The sequence below is a fragment of the Brachyistius frenatus genome, unplaced genomic scaffold (genome assembly GCF_029030835.1).
Source record: "Brachyistius frenatus isolate BFR_SWC_R1_liver_20210118 unplaced genomic scaffold, ASM2903083v1 Contig_245, whole genome shotgun sequence".
NCBI classification, from domain to species: Eukaryota; Metazoa; Chordata; class Actinopteri; family Embiotocidae; genus Brachyistius; species Brachyistius frenatus.
This window is the reverse complement of record NW_027210844.1, coordinates 91,874-116,697: the sequence shown is the minus strand read 5'-3', so window position 1 is coordinate 116,697 and position 24,824 is coordinate 91,874. Positions and strand designations below refer to the sequence as shown.

Sequence of the window (24,824 nt, the reverse complement as noted above, 5' to 3'; positions counted from 1 at the left end):
CATCAGTCACACAACGTACAGGAAAGCCTGCAGAAGAAGTCTGAGCAGGGACCTGACAACACAAAACTACATAGAGCAGACCATCAGACACACTGCACAGTGAGGACAACTCCACTGAGTAAAGCTGAGGGTCAAACATACAAGAAGTACGGTGGGGAAAAATTAAATGAACTTTTGCACTATGGACCCGTATTTGCACTACATTGTACTTATATATACTGCAGTCAAGCATCACTATGGTTGTTGTCTGTTTTATTGTTTTTTTATTGTGACATAATTATACTTTTCTTGTTTTAGAGTTCATCCAGAGGATTTATTCTGCTCATCTGTTCCGCACTCCTGTCCGGTAGGTGGCGGTAATGCACCTGCAACATAGCTGCCAACCGCCAATCAAACCAGAAGAAGAAAAAGAAGCTCCTCACGTCATCATTGGGCCGCATGATATGTTTGGCTATTAGAGCTTCCAGGAGAGTTTAAGACGTAATTTTGTCCCCGTTAGTTCCAGACAGCCGCAGATAAAGCCGAGATGCCCAAGAAAGTGAAAGAAGAGGTGCAGTGGGTGGACGATGAAGCGGCTCCGGCAGCCGGTGAGATAACACAGCAGAGTGTTAGCAGCTAGCAGCAGGCTAACAGCACTACAGCTAAAGACCGAGCAGCCTGATAAGAGCCGGTCAGACCAACCTCCATTCAAAATGTGCATGTTTCCTGTTAAACTGCCTGTCGGCAGCAGCGTGGGTCTCATCAGTGACTCTGTCAGGGATCCTGAGCATCTTCTGACGGATTCGGGTCTGAACTGTTCCCCCTGCAGGCTTTAGTTTCAGAAAAAGATCAACTTCAGTCAGCTGGTCATGACTTAAACACTGTGATGAAGTCATGAAGAGGCTGACTGACCTGTCTGTTATCTAACCATCCAGTCTGAACCCATGGAACCCAGTACCTGGATGTACCAGCTTCACTTTAGTGCAGTCTGCAGACATGTCTGTAACACATATCTGTTACATGTCTAATGAAGTTTTGTTACATGTCTGCTACATGTCTCTTACTTACATGTCTACTACATGTCTGTTACATGTCTGCTACATGTCTGTTACATGTCTGCTACATGTCTCTTACATGTCTGTTACATGTCTGTTACATGTCTCTTACATGTCTGCTAAATGTCTCTTACATGTCTGTTACATGTCTGCTACATGTCTGTTACATGTCTTACATGTCTGTTACATGTCTCTTACATGTCTACTACATGTCTCTTACATGTCTGTTACATGTCTGTTACATGTCTCTTACATGTCTGCTAGATGTCTGCTAAATGTCTGTTACATGTTTTCTACATGTCTGTTACATGTCTGCTACATGTCTGCTAAATGTCTGTTACATGTTTTCTACATGTCTGTTACATGTCTACTACATGTCTGTTACACGTGTGTTACATGTCTGTTACATGTCTCTTACATGTCTGCTAAATGTCTGTTACATATCTGTTACATGTCTACTACATGTCTGTTACACGTGTGTTACATGTCTGTTACATGTCTCTTACATGTCTGCTAAATGTCTCTTACATGTCTGCTAAATGTCTACTACATGTCTGTTACATGTCTGCTAAATGTCTCTTACATGTCTGCTAAATGTCTGTTACATGTCTCTTACATGTCTGCTAAATGTCTGTTACATGTCTGCTACATGTCTGTTACATGTCTGTTACATGTCTGTTACATGTCTACTACATGTCTGTTACATGTCTACTACATGTCTCTTACATGTCTGCTACATGTCTGCTAAATGTCTCTTACATGTCTGCTAGATGTCTGCTAAATGTCTGTTACATGTTTTCTACATGTCTGTTACATGTCTGCTACATGTCTGCTAAATGTCTGTTACATGTCTGTTACATGTCTACTACATGTCTGTTACACGTGTGTTACATGTCTGTTACATGTCTCTTACATGTCTGCTAAATGTCTGTTACATATCTGTTACATGTCTACTACATGTCTGTTACACGTGTGTTACATGTCTGTTACATGTCTCTTACATGTCTGCTAAATGTCTACTACATGTCTGTTACATGTCTGCTAAATGTCTCTTACATGTCTGCTAAATGTCTGTTACATGTCTCTTACATGTCTGTTACATGTCTGTTACATGTCTCTTACATGTCTGCTAAATGTCTGTTACATGTCTGCTAAATGTCTGTTACATGTCTCTTACATGTCTGTTACATGTCTCTTACATGTCTGCTAAATGTCTCTTACATGTCTGCTAAATGTCTGTTACATGTCTCTTACATGTCTGTTACATGTCTGTTACATGTCTCTTACATGTCTGCTAAATGGTTCTTACATGTCTGCTAAATGTCTACTACATGTCTGTTACATGTCTGCTAAATGTCTCTTACATGTCTGCTAAATGTCTACTACATGTCTGTTACATGTCTGCTAGATGTCTCTTACATGTCTGTTACATTTCTCTTACATGTCTGCTAAATGTCTACTACATGTCTGTTACATGTCTCTTACATGTCTGCTAAATGTATGTTACATGTCTGTTACATGTCTACTACATGTCTGCTACATGTCTGCTACATGTCTGCTACATGTCTCTTACATGTCTGCTACATGTCTGCTAAATGTCTCTTACATGTCTGCTAAATGTCTGCTACATGTCTGTTACATGTCTAATGAAGTTTTGTTACATGTCTCACATGTCTGCTACATGTCTAATGAAGTTTTGTTACATGTCTGCTAAATGTGTTACATGTCTGTTACATGTCTGCTACATGTCTGTTACATGTCTGCTAAATGTCTGTTACATGTCTGTTACATGTCTAATGAAGTTTTGTTACATGTCTCATGTCTGCTACATGTCTGTTACATGTCTCTTACATGTCTGCTACATGTCTGCTAAATGTCTCTTACATGTCTGCTAAATGTATGTTACATGTCTGCTACATTTCTGTTACATGTCTGTTACACGTCTAATGAAGTTTTGTTACATGTCTGTTACATGTCTGCTACATGTCTAATGAAGTTTTGTTACATGTCTGCTAAATGTGTTACATGTCTGTTACATGTCTGCTACATGTCTGTTACATGTCTGTTACATGTCTAATGAAGTTTTGTTACATGTCTGCTACATGTCTAATGAAGTTTTGTTACATGTCTCATGTCTGCTACATGTCTATTACATGTCTCTTACATGTCTGCTACATGTCTGCTAAATGTCTCTTACATGTCTGCTAAATGTATGTTACATGTCTGCTACATGTGTTACATGTCTGCTACATGTCTGTTACATGTGTGCTACATGTCTCTTACATGTCTGCTACATGTCTGCTAAATGTCTCTTACATGTCTGCTAAATGTATGTTACATGTCTGCTACATGTGTTACATGTCTGCTACATGTCTGTTACATGTGTGCTACATGTCTGTTACATGTGTGCTACATGTCTGCTAAATGTCTCTTACATGTCTGCTAGATGTCTCTTACATGTCTGCTACATGTCTGTTACATGTCTCTTACATGTCTGCTAAATATCTGTTAAATGTCTGTTACATGTATGTTACATGTCTGTTATATGTCTGTTACATGTCTGCTACATTTCTGCTACATACATGTCTGCTACATCACTCATCTTTCTGTGAAATTAAAAGTGTATTTTGTTTCAACAGATAAAACAGTGAAAAAGGGGAAGAAAGATAAAAAAGGGAAGAAAAGTGTGAGTACTAAACTTCTTACCAATCACAGACCATCCAACCAATCACAGCACATCCAACCAATCACAGACCATCCAACCAATCACAGCACATCCAACCAATCACAGACCATCCAACCAATCACAGCACATCCAACCAATCACAGACCATCCAACCAATAACACATCCAACCAATCACAGACCATCCAACCAATCACAGCACATCCAACCAATAACACATCCAACCAATCACAGACCATCCAACCAATCACAGACCATCCAACCAATAACACATCCAACCAATCACAGACCATCCAATAACATCCAACCAATCACAGACCATCCAACCAATAACACATCCAACCAATCACAGGCCATCCAACCAATCACAGACCATCCATCTGTTACACAGCTGGTCCTACAGGGGGTTCATCTGCGTTGCACTGTCTCTTAGTGTCTGCTCTCTCTGTTTCTCTGCAGTTCTTTGAGGAGCTCGCCACAGACAGCAAACTGGAGAAGGTTGATGAGGTCGCTGTGAAGGACACACAAGGAAAACAGGTGATAATACCTGTTCACATTAACACGTGTCCTGGGAGGTCCCATCACTGGTGGACAGCTCAAAGTCCACACACCTGAGATGCACCGAGGTCTGACCTGCTCGGGCCACAGTCAGCTGACCTGTCAGTCACCTATCACTCTGATCACTCTGATCAGATTGATCACTCTGATCAAACTGATCACTCTGATTGATTAATCTGATTGATCACACTGATCACTATGATTGATCGCATTGATCACTCATCACTCTGATCACTCTGATTGATCACTCTGATCACTCATTGATTAATCTGATTAATCACACTGACCACTATGATTGATCACTCTGATCACACTGATCACACTGATTGATCACACTGATCACTCTGATTGATCACACTGATTGATCACTCGGATTCTCGTGCACACCGCTTCCACATTGATCCATCAGACGGATCACCTTCTGTCTGCGTGTGATATTTGAATTTAAAACTGTTGTTTCAGCCTCAGAAGAAGAAGAAAGACCGGCGGAAAGGAAAAGGAGGAGATGTAAATGAGGAAGAGGATGAAGACGTTATGCTGAAGCTGAAGAAGCTCTCAGTTCAAGCAAGTGATGAGGAAGATGAGGCAGGTATGAAGGTTGCAGTCTGCTGCCTGAAGTGAGCTTGTTCTTCTGTCACCTGCCTACAGTCAGTATTTCCTGTTCTTCTCTCCTCAGTATCTGCCCCCAGCAGAGGGAACAAGATGAAGGTGAGTGAGTCTTCCTATTACTATTACTTACCATGGGCCCCCACCCTCCTGAGACTACATGGTGACAGTATAAAACATCTGCGCTATCCCTCAGGGGGGGAACATCTTCTCTGCTCTCAGCCAAGGCCAGAGTGATGATGAGGAAGAGGATGAAGATAAACCTGCATCAAAGGTACAGTGTTGTATTTCACACACTCAGCAGAGTAAAGTGTTCACGCTTCTATCAGCAGAATACGTGTATCCATCATTACATCATCAGAAGTGTGAGCAGCCTGAAACAGTGGCAGAGATTTTTGATTTTAAACATGATGTTCAGACTGACTGCAGGTTACTGAGAAACAGATTCTCTGCAGCAGCTCCACGGTGGAGCTCAGACTCTCTGCAGCAGCTCCACGGTGGAGCTCAGACTCTCTGCAGCAGCTCCACGGTGGAGCTCAGACTCTCTGCAGCAGCTCCACGGTGGAGCTCAGACTCTCTGCAGCAGCTCCACGGTGGAGCAGGGGCCCAAACATGAAGGAGCACTCAAACATCAGCTGTGGTTCTAAGACCGTAACACACACAAAGACACAGTGATAATCATTAAAGAAGTGTGTCTTCCTGCTCATCACCCTGAAACAGGCCGTAGATGGACAGTAGATAAATGATGAACCTGAACCCTGCCAGTCCTCCACCTGCTGCTCTGCCTCGCATCCAGCAGTCCTGGCAGAGTGTCCAACAACAGATCTACTGTCTCCATCAGCAGACTCTGGCTCCGGGGCTCTTGTGTCGGGATCATCCCGGCTGCCCCCCAGCTCTGAATGAGAACAATAGCATGCTGAGTTAGCAGTTGTCAGTGTGACGCTCGGTTTGGACCTGCTCAGCAGGTAGAAAAAAAACCTCATAGAGTACGAGTCATTAAACCTTAATGGATGATTTCCTCAGTGAACATCAGTCTACTACAGTGATGACAGACAGGAACCTGCTCAACTCATGACTGACCTTCTCAACAGCTCATCAGTCTGAGGGGTGATGAAGACCGTGCTGTTTAACTGATGACGAGCTGTGACATGTTGGTGATGCTACCTGCTGCATAACTCACCTCTCTGATCATTAAAGCAACACAGACCCAGATGTCAGCAGGATCAGTGGAGACACATGACAGCTGATTATTCGGATTATTGTTAGAGTGTTTCCTTCCTTCACCTCCTCAAAATATACTAAATATAAAATAAAATAATGAGACCGTAATGTCCCCGTTTCCCTGGAAGAAAACTGTTTGTTCATGCTGGAAACACTGAGCGTCGGTGCTGCCACACAACACGTCACTGAGCTGCTGGTTGTACATAGAGACCAGCAGGGGGAGCTGTTTCCCACACACCGCTGATCTAACCGTCATACTTCCTGAAGCAGCTGTTCACCTGCTGCCTCATATCTCACCTGACAGGTGTGACCAGATCTCTGCTGAATGTCATCTGTCACAGGTCTTAATGTTGGGGCTGCCCGCTGTGTAATGTCCATCACTCATATCTGTCCTCTGTCCTATCAGCTCACTCATATGTCCTCTGTCCTCATCTGTGTCCCCTGACTTCTGTCCTCTGACTCCGCCCACCTCTGTCCCTTCACTGACTCTCAGTCAGTAGAGGGATGTGTGTTCCTGAGTGTGACGGCAGAGGATGATGAGGCTGAAACATTCAGAGCATCAGCCTTAAATAACGTGTTTAATCAGAGGTATTTGTTTAATGATTTTAAAATCTTTGTTAGTCACCACAGAATGATGAAGATGAGAAGCCGAAGAAGAGGAAGGAGCAGCAGAAGGTAAGAGGCGAGCACTGCAGTGGTCTTCCTCCCTGATCTCCATCTACTCCAGGTGACCTCACTGTGTCTGACTACTCTCGTAGAAAGGAAAAGCTTCTGAGCGCTCCCGCAGCGCCGAGGCCGAGGAGGATGAGGAGGAGGAGGAGGAGGACAGTGATGGAGGGGACATGATGATGGTAGGTGTGTCCTCCACAGTGCTGTCTCCTTTCTGCTGTGGGTCTGTGTGTTCACCTGTCTGTCTCCTCAGAGTGCTGAAGACGTGATCGCAGAGCAGAACCAGCAGGAGGACGACCCGTACGCCAACCTCAGCAAGAAGGAGAAGAAGAAGAAGAAGAAGCAGGTAACCTGGGGGACACATCAGGAGGATGTCCTGCTGGGTCAGACTAACTGCTGGTACCAGAGACAGACTAACTGCTGGTACCAGACGCAGACGTGTGGTGGGCGGGCCTTTACAGGATCAACCAGGAAATACACATTCCTATTCCTTTTACAGTAGTATTAAAAGACCCCTAGGGGCCACAGCACCCCCTGTAGGACCAGCTGTGTAACAAATGGATGTGATGTGATTGGCTGGATGTGTTATTGGTTGTATGTGCTGTGATTGACAGGATGTGCTGTGATTGGTTTAATGTGCTGTGCTGTGATTGGCTGGATGGTCTGTGATTGGTTGAATGGTCTGTGATGGTTGGATGTGCTGTACTGTGATTGGTTCCTCTGTCCCCCCGGCAGATGGAGTATGAGCGTCAGGTGGCCAGTGTCCGCGCTCAGAACGCGTTAGAGGGAGACTTCTCCATCTCTCAGGCTGAGATGTCATCCAGACAGGCCATGCTGGAGAACGCCTCTGATATCAAGGTGACGCACTTCATGATGATCTTCTCCTCCAGTATCAACCACAATGAACTCATGTTGTTATTGAGAAGATTTGTTCTGATGAGCTCTGAGCTCTTGTCAGCCAATGAGGAAGCAGCTTCCTGTGGTTCAGGACCAGTGTGTGTTATTGAACGTCTGTCCGCTGTCTTCCAGCTGGAGAGGTTCAGCATCTCTGCTCACGGCAAGGAGCTCTTCGTCAACGCTGACCTCCTGATCGTGGCGGGTAGAAGATACGGTTTGGTTGGACCAAATGGGTAAATGTCTCTACACACACACACACACACACACACACACACACACACACACACACACACACACACACACACACACACACACACACACACACACACACACACACACACACACACACACACACACACACACGTCCCCCAGTCTGCAGGTGTCTTCATGTCCCTCTGATGTCTGCTGCACTTCTTCTTCGTCTGTGGTCTTGTTGCAGTAAAGGGAAGACCACCTTACTGAAGCACATCGCCAACAGAGCTCTGAGTATTCCCCCCAACATCGACGTGCTGCTGTGTGAGCAGGGTGAGCTGTCTCACACTGTCCCCATCATCTGTCTGTCTCACACTGTGTCTCCATCACCTGTCTGTCTCTGTCACCCATCTGTCTCCGTGTCCTGACTCCTGTCTTCGTCAACTGTCTGTCTCCGTGTCCTGACTCCTGTCTCTGTCAACTATCAGTCTCCGTGTCCTGCCTCCTGTCTCCGTGTCCTGCCTCATGTGTCTGTGTCCTGCCTCCTGTGTCCGTATCCTGCCTCCTGTCTCTGTGTCCTGCCTCCTGTCTCTGTGTACTGCCTCATGTCTCCATGTCCTGACCTCTGTCTCCGTCCTGTCCTCTGTAGAGGTGGTAGCTGACGACACCCCGGCGGTGCAGGCGGTGCTGAAGGCGGACACTCGCCGCCTGAAGCTGCTGGAGGAGGAGAAGCGGCTGCAGGCTCGTCTGGAGAAGGGAGAAGACAGCGTGGCCGAGAGGCTGGACAAGGTGAGACTTCAGTGTCCCTTGAATACAAAGGACACGGTCAGCGTGGTGAAGAACAAGACGAACCGAGAGAAGAGAAGTAGTGAAAAACTGAACAATAATCAGCTCAGTGAAGACAGAGCAGCTGCAGGACATCCATGATGATGTCACTGTCTGGTGGACGTGTCAGTGTGGAACGTCACTGAAAGGACGATGAGACCAACGCTGATGTTAAAGAGGAGTGTCCACCTGCAGCCTGTCTGACCTCTGACCTCGGTGTTCCTCCTCCTCCTCCTCAGGTGTACGAGGAGCTAAGAGCCATCGGAGCTGCAGCAGCTGAGGCCAAAGCCCGGAGGATCCTGGCCGGTCTGTCGTTCACTCCTGAGATGCAGAACCGACCCACCAAGAGGTTCTCTGGGGGCTGGAGGATGAGAGTATCTCTGGCCAGGTACACACTATCACACACACTATCACACACACCGTCACACTCTGTAACACCCCATCAAACACACACACACGCACACACACACAAACCGTCACACCGTCACACACATCACACACTATCACACACACACCGTCACACACTATCACACACACATCACACGCCGTCACACACGCGTCACACGCGTCACACTATCACACACGCACCATCACACACTATCACACATGCCGTCACACACCGTCTCACACACACACACACACACACACACACACACACACACACACACACACACACACACACACACACACACACACACACACACACACACACACACACACACACACACTACACCATCACATACACTATCACACACTATCACACCGTAACACACCGTAACACACCATCACACACACACACACACACACACACACACACACACACACACACACACACACACACACACACACACACACACACACACACACACACACACACACACACACACACACACACACACAATTACACCATCACATACACTATCACACACTATCACACCGTAACACACCGTAACACACCGTCACACACCATCACACACACACACACACACACACACACACACACACACACACACACACACACACACACACACACACACACACACACACACACACACACACACACACACACCATCATACACACACCATGAGACTATCACACACGCCGTCACACACTATCACACACACCGTCACACACACCATGACACCATCTCACACACACACTATCACACACACCGTCACACACATCACGACACTATCAAACACACTATCACACGCACGTCACACACACACACACCGTCACACATACACCATCACACACACACACACACACCATGACACCATCACACACACCATCACACCCCGTCACACACATCATCACACACCGTCACACACTATCACACACCGTCACACACATCACACACTATCACACGCCGTCACACCCGGTCACACACACCGTCTCACACACACACGTCACACTATCACACACGCACCATCACACACTATCACACATGCCGTCACACACCATCACACACACACACACACACACACACACACACACACACACACACACACACACACACACACACACACACACACACACACACACACACACACACACACACACACACACACACACACACACACACTGTCACACACTATCACACCGTAATACACCATCACACACACACACACACACACCATCATACACACACCATGAGACTATCACACACACCGTCACACACCATTACACACTATTACACCATCACACACACTATCACACCGTAACACACCATCACACACACACCATCATACACACACCATGAGACTATCACACACGCCGTCACACACTATCACACACACCATCACACACACACGCACACCATCACACACCGTCACACCCCGTCACACACACACACACACACACACACACACACACACACACACACACACACACACACACACACACACACACACACACACACACACATACACACACCATGAGACTATCACACACACCGTCACACACCATTACACACTATTACACCATCACATACACTATCACACCGTAACACACCATCACACACACACACACCATCATACACACACCATGAGACTATCACACACGCCGTCACACACTATCACACACACCATCATACACACACCATGAGACTATCACACACGCCGTCACACACTATCACACACACCATCACACACACACACGCACACCATCACACCCCGTCACACCCCGTCACACACACACACACACACACACACACACACACACACACACACACACACACACACACACACACACACACACACACACACACACACACACACACACACACACACACACACAATGACACCATCACACACATCGTCACACACACCGTCACACACCATCACACCCCATCACACACTATCACACACCATCCCACACCATCACGCCATCACACACCATCACACAGCCGGGTGCAGCAGCCTGAACCGGTCCTCCGTCGGTTCTCCTCCACTCAGCCCTCCCCTCTGTCCCACAGAGCTCTGTTCATGGAGCCCACTCTGCTGATGCTGGATGAACCCACCAACCACCTGGACCTGAACGCCGTCATCTGGCTCAACAAGTACGAACACACCGCTCATTATTCCAGGACGGTGTCTTTACATCTGCTTTAACATCGGGAGGGAGTGTTGTTGGAGTCAGAGGGCCGTTCACTCTGCAGTGACCTGATCCACGTCCTCTGTGTCCTCAGTGTCCTCCTGTCTGTCCTGCAGCTGCTCCTCAGTGTAGACAGACTCAATGTAGTCCTCTCTGTTACCTGCTCTTTCCTGCACCCTGCAGGTCTGTCAGTGAACTGTCTCCTCATGGAGAGCTTGTAAAAGGTCTTCTCTCTCCATCAGTAGGAGTTATTGAGTGTGGACTGATGACAGATTGTTTAAAATTTCAAATTGACATCACAGAGAGGTGAAGCAGGCTGATAACTACTTGAACCCTCTGCACATACATGTTCTAAACAACAACAGTGAATCACACCAGGTCAGACTGGGACAGCTGCAGGAAGGTGGAGGTGTTTATTGAGGGAGGTGGGCTCTGTGTTGAACACAGCTTTATCCCTCACACATGGTCACAGTCCTGCAGAGTCAGCACAGGAGCTCGTCTCCTCATGTGATCCAACACAACTGATCTCAGTAGGTTGTTTTGTTTTGTTTTGTGTTTCTCATCACTCATTAATGTGGCTGCAAAGAAGATTTAAACTGTAAAACATGGATGGTTCGCACACACACCTTCAGTCTCCCAGCACAGAAGATTGATACAGTATGTAGATGGACACATGAGGTGATGTCACCAGTTCAGTGTCTGTCAGAAATATGAAATATGGTCACAGTCTGTCCTTTTGTTGGACTGGAATTGTTGAAATATTGAGTTATGGCCACAAACATGTTTTGTGAGATCACGGAGACCTTTGACCATCAGTTTTGATGAAGGAGTTGTTTAGATGTATTGTTGAGAAGGTCACATCCAGGCAGCCTGTAAACCTCTGTCTGTGGTTACCTCTGGTGCTGACACAAAAACAGGAGATTATTTGTTCTGGTGTGTTTTAGTGCTCGTCTGCTGGATTAATATGGTTAATGATTCTCTGATATGTCCATGTAACTTCTCGTCTCCTCTCACAGCTACCTTCAAGGCTGGAAGAAGACTCTGCTCATCGTGTCCCACGACCAGAGTTTCCTGGATGAAGTGTGTACAGATATTGTCCACCTGGACTATCAGAAGCTCTTCTACTACAGAGGGAACTACTGTACGTATCCACCGGCTGCTCCTCTTTGTACTGATGACGGTTCCTTTACGCTGAGCAGGAACATCTCCTCCTGCATGGATCTGAAGTTCAACCTGGAGAGCATTACATTTCTTTGTCTTTTATCCAAAGCGACTTACAACATACCGATGGTACACCATCGGGAGCAACTTAGGGTTCAGTGTCTTGCTCAAGGACACTTAGGCGTGTGGACAGGAGGAGCTGGGATTGAACCACCAACTTTCTGATTAGTGTGCAACCCACTCTACCGACTGAGCTACAGCTCTCTACACAGAGCAGCTCTGTTTCATGTCAAACGGACCCTCCAGAATTTCATAGCATTTTTCTGTAATTGTAGAGATCTAAAATGTTGATTTTGCGTCAGATTTCCCAAAAAATATTGATGTAATCAGAGAACATCCAGCTTAAAGTGAGTTTTTTGCGTAAAGTTGTGGGAATTCGAAAAAAATTGCAAGTTGAGAATGAAAAACACTTCTTTTTTTTTTTTAAACACTACCTGATAAAGGAATAAATCTGTATTCAATTCCTGTGATAATAATCATGCTGCACATCACAGAAATATTTTAGTTCTAATCTTTTTTATGTATCTATTGAATTTAGAGAACCATGGAGATAAAAGTTCCTAAAAGGTCCTAAAAGCTGCGTATGTTTCTAGAACAGACGGTCTGTGACTGGAATATAGAAACAAGGACTACATCAGCTGTCAAAATAAGAGCTTTAGATGTTGTTTAATTCATGTTCATTCAACACATAGACCTGCTGGATGAAACAAACAAAAAGATGTCTCTGACAACTGGACGTGTGGAGAAAACTCATTTAATATGATATGTAATATGGAATCACTTCCTTTGATAATAAACATATAATGAGTTCATTTTAATGTTAAAACCACATTTCCCAAAACCCTGTCACTTCTGGTTTTTCCTCTTGTTCCGGTTTCCTCCGGAGTTTTATTTGGGGATGAGAAAACGGGAGCAGAGCCTTTCTGAATGAGGAGATATTTTTGTTAACATCGTGAGTTTTGTTAATGACGTGAATACTCTCAGTACAAATTCTGCTGATGACATTATTTACGGAAAAATCGGGGGAATTTTTAAAAAAGTGGAAGTTTCCGCAAATATTTAGATATTGCAAGAATTTGCGTTAATTATTGCGATTGCAAGACAGCAACGGGAAGAAACCTTCAACAGAACAGGTCTCCGAGGCGGAAAAACATCTCAGAGAGAGAGAAGAACAGCATAGAGAGAAAAAACTGTTGGTGGACCAGTTGGATCAGAACCGTGCAGCTCCAGAGATCCTGCAGGATGAGGTTACACAGATAATGAATGTACAGGTGTCATATAAACACACAGAGAGTGGAAGACAGAGCAGCAGTGCATCATCGGAGATCTCCCAGCAGCACACCTGTAGGATGGTTCAGGGTCACTGAGCAGCTCAGGACCTGACGTGGACCGGACCCGTCACGTTCCTGATTCAGACAGTTCCACGCTTCATATGTGGGTTAAAGGACATACCTGGTCCAACAGAACTCCACGGTCCCTCACTGTCCTCCGTGGTTCAGACCGTCATTAAAGTGAACAGTTGGAATAAATCCTATGTGAATGAGTGACTCACTGAGCTGATGAATGATGTGAAACCTGCAGCTCGGACTTCCTGGTGAAGAAACCCATCTGACCTTCTGTTTCTCCTTCAGTGACCTTCAAGAAAATGTATGTTCAGAAGCAGAAGGAGCTGCAGAAACAGTACGACAAGCAGGAGAAGAAACTCAAGGAGCTGAAGGCCGGCGGCAAGTCCACCAAACAGGCTGTGAGTACGCTGGTCCTCCTAGACCCAGTCCCGTATCTGTAGAGGGGGACCCAGTCCAGTATCTTGGAGGGGGACTTAGTCCAGTATCTGTAGAGGGGGACCCAGTCCAGTATCTTGGAGGGGGACCTAGTCCAGTGTCTGTAGAGGGGGATCCAGGGGGACCCAGTCCAGTATCTGTAGAGGGGGACCCAGTCCAGTATCTTGGAGGGGGACTTAGTCCAGTATCTGTAGAGGGGGACCCAGTCCAGTATCTTGGAGGGGGACCTAGTCCAGTGTCTGTAGAGGGGGATCCAGGGGGACCCAGTCCAGTATCTGTAGAGGGGGACCCAGTCCAGTATCTTGGAGGGGGACTTAGTCCAGTATCTGTAGAGGGGGACCCAGTCCAGTATCTTGGAGGGGGACCTAGTCCAGTGTCTGTAGAGGGGGATCCAGTCCAGTATCTTGGAGGGGGACCTAGTCCAGTATCTGTAGAGGGGGACCCAGTCCAGTATCTTGGAGGGGGACCCAGGGCGACCCAGTCCAGTATCTGTAGAGGGGGACCCAGTCCAGTATCTTGGAGGGGGACTTAGTCCAGTATCTGTAGAGGGGGACCCAGTCCAGTATCTTGGAGGGGGACCTAGTCCAGTGTCTGTAGAGGGGGATCCAGGGGGACCCAGTCCAGTATCTGTAGAGGGGGACCCAGTCCAGTATCTTGGAGGGGGACTTAGTCCAGTATCTGTAGAGGGGGACCCAGTCCAGTATCTTGGAGGGGGACCTAGTCCAGTGTCTGTAGAGGGGGATCCAGGGGGACCCAGTCCAGTATCTGTAGAGGGGGACCCAGTCCAGTATCTTGGAGGGGGACTTAGTCCAGTATCTGTAGAGGGGGACCCAGTCCAGTATCTTGGAGGGGGACCTAGTCCAGTATCTGTAGAGGGGGACCCAGTCCAGTATCTTGGAGGGGGACCCAGGGCGACCCAGTCCAGTATCTGTGGAGGGGGACCCAGTCCGGTATCTGTAGAGGGGGACCTCGTCCAGTGTCTGTAGAGGGGGATCCAGGGGGACCCAGTCCAGTATCTGTAGAGGGGGACCCAGTCCAGTATCTGTAGAGGGGGACCTCGTCCAGTGTCTGTAGAGGGGGATCCAGGGGGACCCAGTCCAGTATCTGTAGAGGGGGACCCAGTCCGGTATCTGTAGAGGGGGACCTCGTCCAGTGTCTGTAGAGGGGGACCTAGTCCAGTATCTGTAGAGGGGGACCCAGGGGGACCCAGTCCAGTATCTGTGGAGGGGACCCAGTCCGGTATCTGTAGAGGGGGACCTCGTCCAGTGTCTGTAGAGGGGGATCCAGGGGGACCCAGTCCAGTATCTGTAGAGGGGGACCTAGTCCAGTGTCTGTAGAGGGGGATCCAGGGGGACCCAGTCCAGTATCTGTAGAGGGGGACCTAGTCCAGTGTCTGTAGAGGGGGATCCAGGGGGACCCAGTCCAGTATCTTGGAGGGGGACCCAGTAACCTGACTTTATAAAACCAGTCCAGTAGTTTAACCAGCAGCATCAGTTCATGGTCCCTCTTCATGTCTTTCAGTATGGACTGAAGACGAGCTGTGTGTCCATGTGACCGTCCCCAGTGGACAGCGATGCTTTTGTTGAGACAGCAATTTGTTTGAAATGTTTCAGGAGAAGCAGACGAAGGAGGCTCTGACCCGAAAGCAGCAGAAGGGCAAGAAGAAGGGGCCTCAGGAGGAGGAGAGCCAGGACGCCACGGAGCTGCTGAAGAGGCCCAAAGAGTACACCGTCAAGTTCACCTTCCCCAACCCCCCCCCGCTGTCTCCACCCATCCTGGGCCTACACAGTAAGAACACGTAGACATCAACCGTCATACATGATGGAGGCAATGGCGTCCATCACCGTGGACACATCGTGACATCATCAGCAAATATAACTGCTTCTCTTCTGTAGCTTTTAAAAAGTGTATTTCTACAGTGACGTGGAGAGATGAGAAGCAGACAGGAAGTGACCGTCACCAACACTCGGCACACAAATTTATTATTTTTCTCCTCATCAATCTTCAGTCGATAAAAGTGAAAACATATCTACAGAGAAGGAAGAAGTGAGAGAGGACATGGACAGAAGAATCCAGAGCTCCTGAGGCAGGACGGACGGAGGGACGGACCTCCGTCCTCCTGGAGGGGACTCATCCAGCTGTGATGGATGTGGTTCCTCCTCCGTCAGGTCTGATGGGGGCTCAGAACCTCTCCGCTCCATCAGAGGTGGTGGTTCATGTCAGGCTGAACCCTCCTGTGTGCTCAGGGTCACTTGGTCTCATTCACCAACTGCTCTGAAGAAGAAACTCCTTTTGCACAGTTGGTTATAAAGATCCTGACACTCACTGAGGTTTCCTTATTTTAGACTTTTTCTTTGGAAACAGCCAAATCTGCACACTGACATCACACACTCATCTGACTGGGACATGTTTGTGAAGACGAACTGCTTATTGTGTTACGGGCTGCGAGCTGCTGGTTCTTTATATATTATCGTTCTCCTGATACAAACAGCCTCGTGTCCTTTTATGGGCGTCAGCAGGATGTTTATCCTGACTAGGAGATTCATCAGTACAGGAACATAAAAAGATAAAGAACACGTCGTGAATATGACCAAGAATTTTCTAAAGAACTAATCTGAAGGAGATGTTGGTGAATAAGGCCCTCTGTCCTGTTGGAAGCTGAACCTTCAGTCAGCTCTCAATCAGCCCTCATCAGTGATGAGCACCACCTAGTGTCCTCCAGACAGAACTGAGGGCAAACAGTTCAGCCGTTCCTCCCAGTCTCTCAGGCCTGTTGTGGATTTTTTACAAACTCCTCCAGGAGTCAGGAGGGGAGCTGCTGTAAGGCCCGAAGGCCCAAAGGCCGTAGTTCTTCTGGACCTGTGTCCCACCTCCGCACAGGACCTCTGAGCTCAGCCTGACCCACCCTCAGGCTGTCGGCTTCTTACCCACTGTGAGGCCCGCTGGAGGAGGAGTCCTGGTTGTTCCAGACCTCCTCCATGTCAGCAGCCCTGAGCCTGAACACCTCGTCTGTCTCCGACAGGCAGACTGGGGTTCTGATCCAGACAGCTGTGAATGCACCACCACCTCCAGTCTCAAACATGAAGAGGAACAGGAGGCAGCTGAGCACGTGTTCATGTTCTATTTGTTTTTTGGTTGTTATTATGGGATGCTGATTGTAGACTGATGAGGGGAAATGAGTTGAAACCATTTTAGCATGAAGCTGCAACACGAGCAAATGTGACAACAGTTCTGAGTGCACTGCTCCCATGTGTGGATGGAGTTATCTTCAGGAACAAACAGCAGCCTGTTGCATAGTCCTGTTGCTGACTTCCTCCTCTTCCTCCTCTTCCTCCTCTTCCCAGCTGTTGACTTTGCATATGAAAGTCAGAAGCCCCTCTTCAAAAACGTGGACTTTGGAATCGACATGGACTCGAGGAGTAAGTGAGCTGCAGACAGACAAGAGGCGTGTTACCTTCATGTTCTAACATGGATGTTCTAACATGGATGTTCTAACATGAATGTTCTAACGTGAATGTTCTAACGTGAATGTTCTAACATGGATGTTCTAACAGGGACGTTCTAACATGAACGGTCTAACGTGAACGTTCTAACATGAATGTTCTAACATGAATGTTCTAACATGGATGTTCTAACGTGAATGTTCTAACGTGAATGTTCTAACATGAACGTCTCTTCTGCTTCATGTGTGACGTGTGTTTCCTCTCTTCTCCTTCCTACAGTTTGTATAGTCGGACCGAACGGTGTTGGGAAGAGTACCCTGCTGTTGCTGCTCACTGGCAAACTAAATCCTGTAAGGAAGGCGATGTGCAAATACCAGTTCAAATATTCCTACAATATATTTACTCTGCTGAGATAACTGCATGTTTCTTTTTCAGACTAAAGGGGAAATGAGGAAGAACCATCGGCTGGTGAGTAACTTACTACTGATGTTTGACTATTAAAATACAAAATATGCACTATTAACCGATATGCTCGCACACTGTCACTCTGTCCTGTGGGCCGGGCCACTGGACAGAGTGACAGTGGTTCCATTTATCTTTTTGTCCCTGAGGTCCTGCTGCAGAGGCTCCAGGTGTCCTTTGGTCCCTGAGGTCCTGCCGCAGAGGCTTCAGGTGTCCTTTGGTCCCTGAGGTCCTGGTGCAGTGGCTCCAGGTGTCCTTTGGTCCCTGAGGTCCTGGTGCAGTGGCTCCAGGTGTCCTTTGGTCCCTGAGGTCCTGGTGCAGTGGCTCCAGGTGTCCTTTGGTCCCTGAGGTCCTGCTGCAGTGGCTCCAGGTGTCCTTTGGTCCCTGAGGTCCTGCTGCAGTGGCTCCAGGTGTCCTTTGGTCCCTGAGGTCCTGCTGCTGTGGCTCCAGGTGTCCTTTGGTCCCTGAGGTCCTGGTGCAGTGGCTCCAGGTGTCCTTTGGTCCCTGAGGTCCTGGTGCAGTGGCTCCAGGTGTCCTTTGGTCCCTGAGGTCCTGCTGCAGTGGCTCCAGGTGTCCTTTGGTCCCTGAGGTCCTGCTGCAGTGGCTCCAGGTGTCCTTTGGTCCCTGAGGTCCTGGTGCAGTGGCTCCAGGTGTCCTTTGGTCCCTGAGGTCCTGGTGCAGTGGCTCCAGAGTGCTCGTCAGGTCACCATAAAGGAAGGCTCGTGTTTTTTTTCTGCCTACAGAAAGTGGGCTTCTTTAACCAGCAGTATGCTGATCAGCTCAACATGGAGGAGACGGCTACAGAGTACCTGATGAGGAACTTCAACCTTCCCTACCAGGATGGCAGGAAGTGCCTTGGACGTTTTGGCCTGGAGAGCCACGCCCACACCATCCAGATCTCCAAACTCTCTGGTACGAACCTGAACTACATTTTGGTTACTGGAGGCCTTCTTTTGTCCATCCGTATGATTAGATTTTGGCGGTCAAAGGTCACCGTGACCGGAGACGGTGCTGACTGTGCAGATCTTCTGTGTGTCGGGTTGAACATGTGTATGAAGCATCCACCTTTTACAATCTGTAGCTTCTTTGCAGCAACATCCATATTTGAAGCATTGTCTGTTGTGATGGCAACAACTATGTGTTCTATTAGAACCAGATTCATTAAGTCTTCACTACAGATGTTATGAGTCTGGACAGATAGCTAACTGGTGGAGAAGTTCTGGTGTAACAGCGTCTCATTCGTCTCCCACAGGCGGACAGAAGGCCCGAGTGGTGTTTGCTGAACTGTCCTGTCGTCAGCCTGATGTTCTGATCCTGGTAAGAACCCCACAGCCGGCTGTCCTCCCAGAGGATGGAGGACTTCACGGACTCATTGTCTTTTTCTCTCACAGGATGAACCCACCAACAACTTGGACATCGAGTCCATCGATGCTTTATCAGAGGCCATCAATGAATACAAAGGAGGTGAGATGGATTCAGACTGTTTCTGTTATGTTTTATAAACCAAGTGCTCGTTGGCGAAGAACTTTATACAGAATGAACGGGACTGTCAGGAAACGCTTCACATGCACTCAACAAATAAATACCCTCCTGTTTTACACTTACATCTCACCTCAGTCCACTAACTGCCATCCATCCCTTTAGTGTAAACCAAGATGGCCTCTCTCTAAACTTTCAGTTGGATGAACTGATTAGATTTTGGTGGTAAAAAGGTCAAAGGTCACCACGACCTCACAAAACATTTGGTGGCCGTAACATGAGTTCATACGTAAATTAGGATTCAATGACACGTCTGCTGGATTGTTGTCATGGTGATTTGTCCTGAGTGAATGAGTGACGACCTGCTCAGCCGGTCACTGACTTCCTGTCCCTTCCTGTCAGCTGTGATCATCGTGAGTCACGACGCGCGGCTCATCCTGGAGACGCAGTGTCAGCTGTGGGTGGTGGAGGACTGCAGCATCAACCATATCGACGGAGACTTCGATGACTACAAGCGGGAGGTGCTGGAGGCTCTGGGAGAGACCATGGTCAACAAGGTCAACCCCTGATCAGAGTCCCCGTCACGTCTGAGGACGGGTCTCGTTACATGTTGGGTGTCCCTGTCCTCTGGACAGGAGCATCTTTCAGTTGGACAGACACTGCAGTGTTCATCCTCCCATCACGCTTTTCAAACATGGAGGCAGATCAAATGTCTTGAATAATGCTCGACTAATAAAATGAATCCATTTTTCATCATGAGCTTTATTGTAATTTGTTTTTATACAAGATGAGAATATGGACATATATGACCCAAACACACGAGTGTCCCTCTGCAGTCACTTTAAATAAGCCTTGTATGTCTTCCTGACTTTGGCCAATTCATTCTCGTCAGGCCGTATCTCGCCGTACCATTCATACCAGGCGCCACTGGACGTCACCGCTGGCCGAGGCGGGGTGGAGCCCACGGCATCATGGGAGTTAGAATAGTCCTCTCCTGAGAATTCAACATAAGGGATCTGGAAGGGAAGTAAACCTGAAAGAGGAGAAAGAGGTCAAATCAGAATCATTCCTCAGGAACGTTTCTTTCATCATTTGAAGCCGGTCTTCTCTGAGGAGTCGGAACAGAACCATTCAGGTGGCTTCTTTACAGCAGGTGTCAGTCACCCAGACAAAGTGATCAGCATGTCAGGTGGATGAGCAGCTGCTGCTGATTCTCCACATTTCCCCCAAAACATCTTTAACAGAGGCCCATTATTAATTATTACTGGCACATGCAGGATGTAAGGCCAGGAGACGTTCTGGATGATCTCAGGTCTGAACTGAAACACAGGTGACACCCAGCAAAGAGCCACGGCTGCACAATGCATGCTGGGACATGTAGGCACTGCCAGAAGGAGAACTCAGGACTACTGTTTTCTCCGTCACTATAGCAACACTGAGGACTTTATGAATACCTTCAACACTGAGCAGACATCCACATAAAAAGTGGTGAATTTCTCCTTTAACACAGAATGAGCTTTAAAAGGCCCACTATGTTGTACAGGACATTTCATCAGTCGTATCCGCTGCTACTACACAACGCTGCAGTATGTTCCAGAAGGAAACTTTAATATATGAGGGGTACAAAGACAAACTGTTCTCAGAGCAGCTGAGTCTCCAAACGACATATTAAAAAGGTCCATATTGAAAACATTCAGATTGCTTCTTTAAATAAAATAGCACAGCTCACATTCAACTGTTTGGACTTCTGTAAGTTTGTGATGTCACATGTCACCGTCCAACCTTTAATGTGGAAGATAACAGCGAGCTGTCGTTCTGTCACAGATAACAATCTAGTAGACTGAAGAACACCTGTGGTTGGTCTGAGCATGTGTCACTCAGAGAACAGTCAGCCAATCAGAAGAGAGCATCATTGATATCAATGAACCTTAAAGACACAGACACAAACAGCTGTTGTAGAGCTGCAGAGAGGAGATTAAAAACTGGACTGAAATGTATTTTAGTACTTAAAACCACAAAAATAAAATAAAGCAGAGAAGAGAAACATCTGGAGTCCCGCTGAGTGTGACTTACCGTGATCTCGGGCTATGTTGATGGCCTTGTTCAGGTTCTTCTGCTGTTTCATACACACACCTGGAGACAGGGGAATATCAGTCACCTGATGATGATGATGATGATGATGATGATGCTTCACGCTATAATATGCTGTATGTGCAGGGTGCCTCACCGGTTCGTGTGGGGTCATACACCATCCCAGTGTGAGGACTGATGAACTGCTGCAGCAGCTTCACGTTCTATCATAGAACAGAGATGCAGACTGTGAGCAGCTTCACTGGAACATGCAAAACTTTCTGTAACCCTGAACACAGCTGATGAATCACACCTCTATTATCACTGGGAACTCCTGGAGCCTTCAGGATCATTGTTCAACCGGCCGACACGCTCACGCACTCAGTCTGTTCTGCTTTTCTATGGTTCCATGTGGAACTGGGCCACCATCTGTCTGTCTGAATATCCACCAAAACCACTGGGTTGCCATGACAACATACATACAAACACATTATATATATATTGTATGAGTATATATACACTAAGTCCATGGACTCATCTGATGTACACACCAGCCCACAGGGCAGACAGTGCAGGACTCTACATGTGAAGATGTATGATTCTCAACTAAATATCAGCAATGCCCCCTTTAGCTGTGATGGAAAGAATAAGAGCTTCATCCAGATGACTTGATAATAAAGTAATCATTAGTGGAGCCCTGACTGAAGGTCGGCAGATGGAAACCTGTTTGTTTATCAAATAACTTCAATGCAAATATATGATCGAAAAAATTAAGCAAATAAATGTTGTCAACATGAAAATACAGCAGGTCTACAGTCTTCAGTCTACTTTGTTTTCTAAAATCAGATCAATGACTCGTGCCTGGTTCAGAAAAAACCTGCAGACCCTGATGACTGATGGACCTCGGACCTCAGACTCCATCATGTGGTTCCGACCCACCTGATGATGGATGATGACATTCGGATCCCGGCAGATTGGACAGGGGTTTCCACAGATCTTGTCACCTCTCTACACACAGAGAGTCCTGGTTATTACAGGTGACAGGTAGGAGGTTACAGAGCAGGTGAAGCAGGTGAAGCAGGTTACAGTGGGGGTGAAGCAGGTTACAGGTGGGGGTGAAGCAGGTCACAGGTTGGGGTGAAGCAGGTTACAGTGGGGGTGAAGCAGGTTACAGTGGAGGTGAAGCAGGTTACAGTGGGGGTGACGCAGGTTACAGGTGGGGGTGAAGCAGGTCACAGGTGGGGGTGAAGCAGGTCACAGGTTGGGGTGAAGCAGGTTACAGTGGGGGTGAAGCAGGTTACAGGTTGGGGTGAAGCAGGTCACAGGTGGGGGTGAAGCAGGTCACAGGTTGGGGTGAAGCAGGTTACAGTGGGGGTGAAGCAGGTCACAGGTTGGGGTGAAGCAGGTCACAGGTGGGGGTGAAGCAGGTCACAGGTTGGGGTGAAGCAGGTTACAGTGGGGGTAAAGCAGGTTACAGTGGAGGTGAAGCAGGTTACAGTGGGGGTGAAGCAGGTGAAGCAGGTTACAATGGAGGTGAAGCAGGTTACAGTGTTACAGTGGGGGTGAAGCAGGTGAAGCAGGTTACAGTGGAGGTGAAGCAGGTTACAGGTGGGGGTAAAGCAAGTTACAGGTGGGGGTGACGCAGGTTACAGGTGGGGGTAAAGCAGGTCACAGGTGGGGATGAAGCAGGTCACAGGTCGGGGTGAAGCAGGTGAAGCAGGTTACAGTGGGGGTGAAGCAGGTTACAGTGGAGGTGAAGCAAGTTACAGTGGGGGTGAAGCAGGTTACAGGTGGGGGTGAAGCAGGTTACAGTGGGGGTAAAGCAGGTTACAGTGGGGGTGAAGCAGGTTACAGGTGGGGGTAAAGCAGGTTACAGTGGAGGTGAAGCAGGTTACAGGTGGGGGTAAAGCAGGTTACAGTGGAGGTGAAGCAGGTTACAGGTGGGGGTGAAGCAGGTTTTACAGTGGAGGTGAAGCAGGTTACAGTGGAGGTGAAGCAGGTTACAGGTGGGGGTAAAGCAGGTTACAGTGGAGGTGAAGCAGGTTACAGGTGGGGGTGAAGCAGGTTACAGTGGAGGTGCAGTAGGAAGATTTACAATGCAGGTCTTGCGGGTCTTCTGCGGGGGGATGCCTCCTTTGTGGTTCCTCCGGTATCCGGCCCACACCGCGCTGCTGCCGTACCTCTCGGTGTACTCTGCCAGGGAGAGGAACATGTAAGGCCAACAGTCGGAGGGGTTCTGGTACTGGTTCCGGTCTTCTCAGTACCTTCACTCTCCAGGTAGTCCCAGGGGGACTCTTGGTACCGGGCCGCCGCCGCGATGGCCTGAGCGGCCGTCTGAGCCGCAGCCTCGTCCCGCAGGGCCGCTGCTGAGTGGAACCAGTGACCCGGGGGTCCAAACGGAGGGAGAGCCGCGCAGGTCCTCTGTAGACAGGACTGAACACACAACACACTCACTGACACAACACCGGGACACCTCGCGGTCCGTGACACCGGAGCACGGACGTCACTCCCGGGAACCGGCTCGGTAGCCCCGGTTTCTTGTGACTTAACACGTAAAACCGTTCGTGCAGACTCGGTTACTCCGACGGGGGCAGTAACAGGAGGATTAAACGGTGTACCTGATACCGGTGAAGTCCGTGAGAAACTGGAGGCGACAGGCGGCACAAAGCCTTCACGACGAACTGCATGGCCGCCGCCATGTTTCTGTCCCGTGGGGTTGTAGGTGAAAAGTGAAAGACTATCCAGCTCTGTGTCAACATCAAATCAGACATACATCGTTCATGTTGTCTGTGAAACCAAACGCTGTACTTTTATCAATTTAAATCCGCTCTGTGAAGACCACTCTGAAGTTAACGTCCTCTCAGCATGGCGCATGCGTAGAAGGAGTGGGAACCGACAAGTACAGGCAGACATTTATTATTATTATTATTATTATTATTATTATTATTATCACATCAGATACAGACGTCATGTTACAGTAACGGCCATCATTATAATGATCTGGGAAAGTCAAAGAAAGTGTGTGGAGGGCAGACATGTTGTGATCTGATCGGAGGGAGGCGTTGAATAACGTCTGAGTTTAATAA

General features: G+C 47.9%; 2 protein-coding genes across 2 annotated transcripts; one reads left to right on the top strand and one right to left on the bottom strand.

Annotated features, from left to right (window-relative positions):
- The first annotated feature begins 403 nt into the window (after positions 1–403).
- On the top strand, positions 404–20,427 carry abcf1 (ATP-binding cassette, sub-family F (GCN20), member 1). Its single transcript, XM_069720682.1, has 25 exons — positions 404–587; positions 3,674–3,720; positions 4,178–4,255; positions 4,739–4,865; positions 4,953–4,984; positions 5,079–5,156; positions 6,725–6,778; positions 6,862–6,954; positions 7,026–7,118; positions 7,508–7,630; positions 7,802–7,902; positions 8,109–8,194; positions 8,511–8,650; positions 8,926–9,074; positions 11,164–11,247; positions 12,299–12,423; positions 14,135–14,247; positions 15,898–16,072; positions 17,629–17,703; positions 18,007–18,077; positions 18,163–18,195; positions 18,933–19,101; positions 19,442–19,506; positions 19,581–19,653; positions 20,071–20,427. The coding sequence occupies exons 1-25, from the start codon at positions 527–529 to the stop codon at positions 20,235–20,237; spliced, it is 2,412 nt and encodes an 803-aa protein (XP_069576783.1). The 5' UTR covers positions 404–526; the 3' UTR covers positions 20,238–20,427.
- mrps18b (mitochondrial ribosomal protein S18B) lies at positions 20,417–24,623 on the bottom strand. Its single transcript, XM_069720683.1, has 7 exons — positions 24,357–24,623; positions 24,003–24,159; positions 23,834–23,931; positions 22,678–22,746; positions 21,896–21,962; positions 21,742–21,801; positions 20,417–20,701 (listed from the first exon to the last, which is right to left on the bottom strand). The coding sequence occupies exons 1-7, from the start codon at positions 24,507–24,509 to the stop codon at positions 20,505–20,507; spliced, it is 801 nt and encodes a 266-aa protein (XP_069576784.1). The 5' UTR covers positions 24,510–24,623; the 3' UTR covers positions 20,417–20,504.
- Positions 24,624–24,824: the final 201 nt, after the last annotated feature.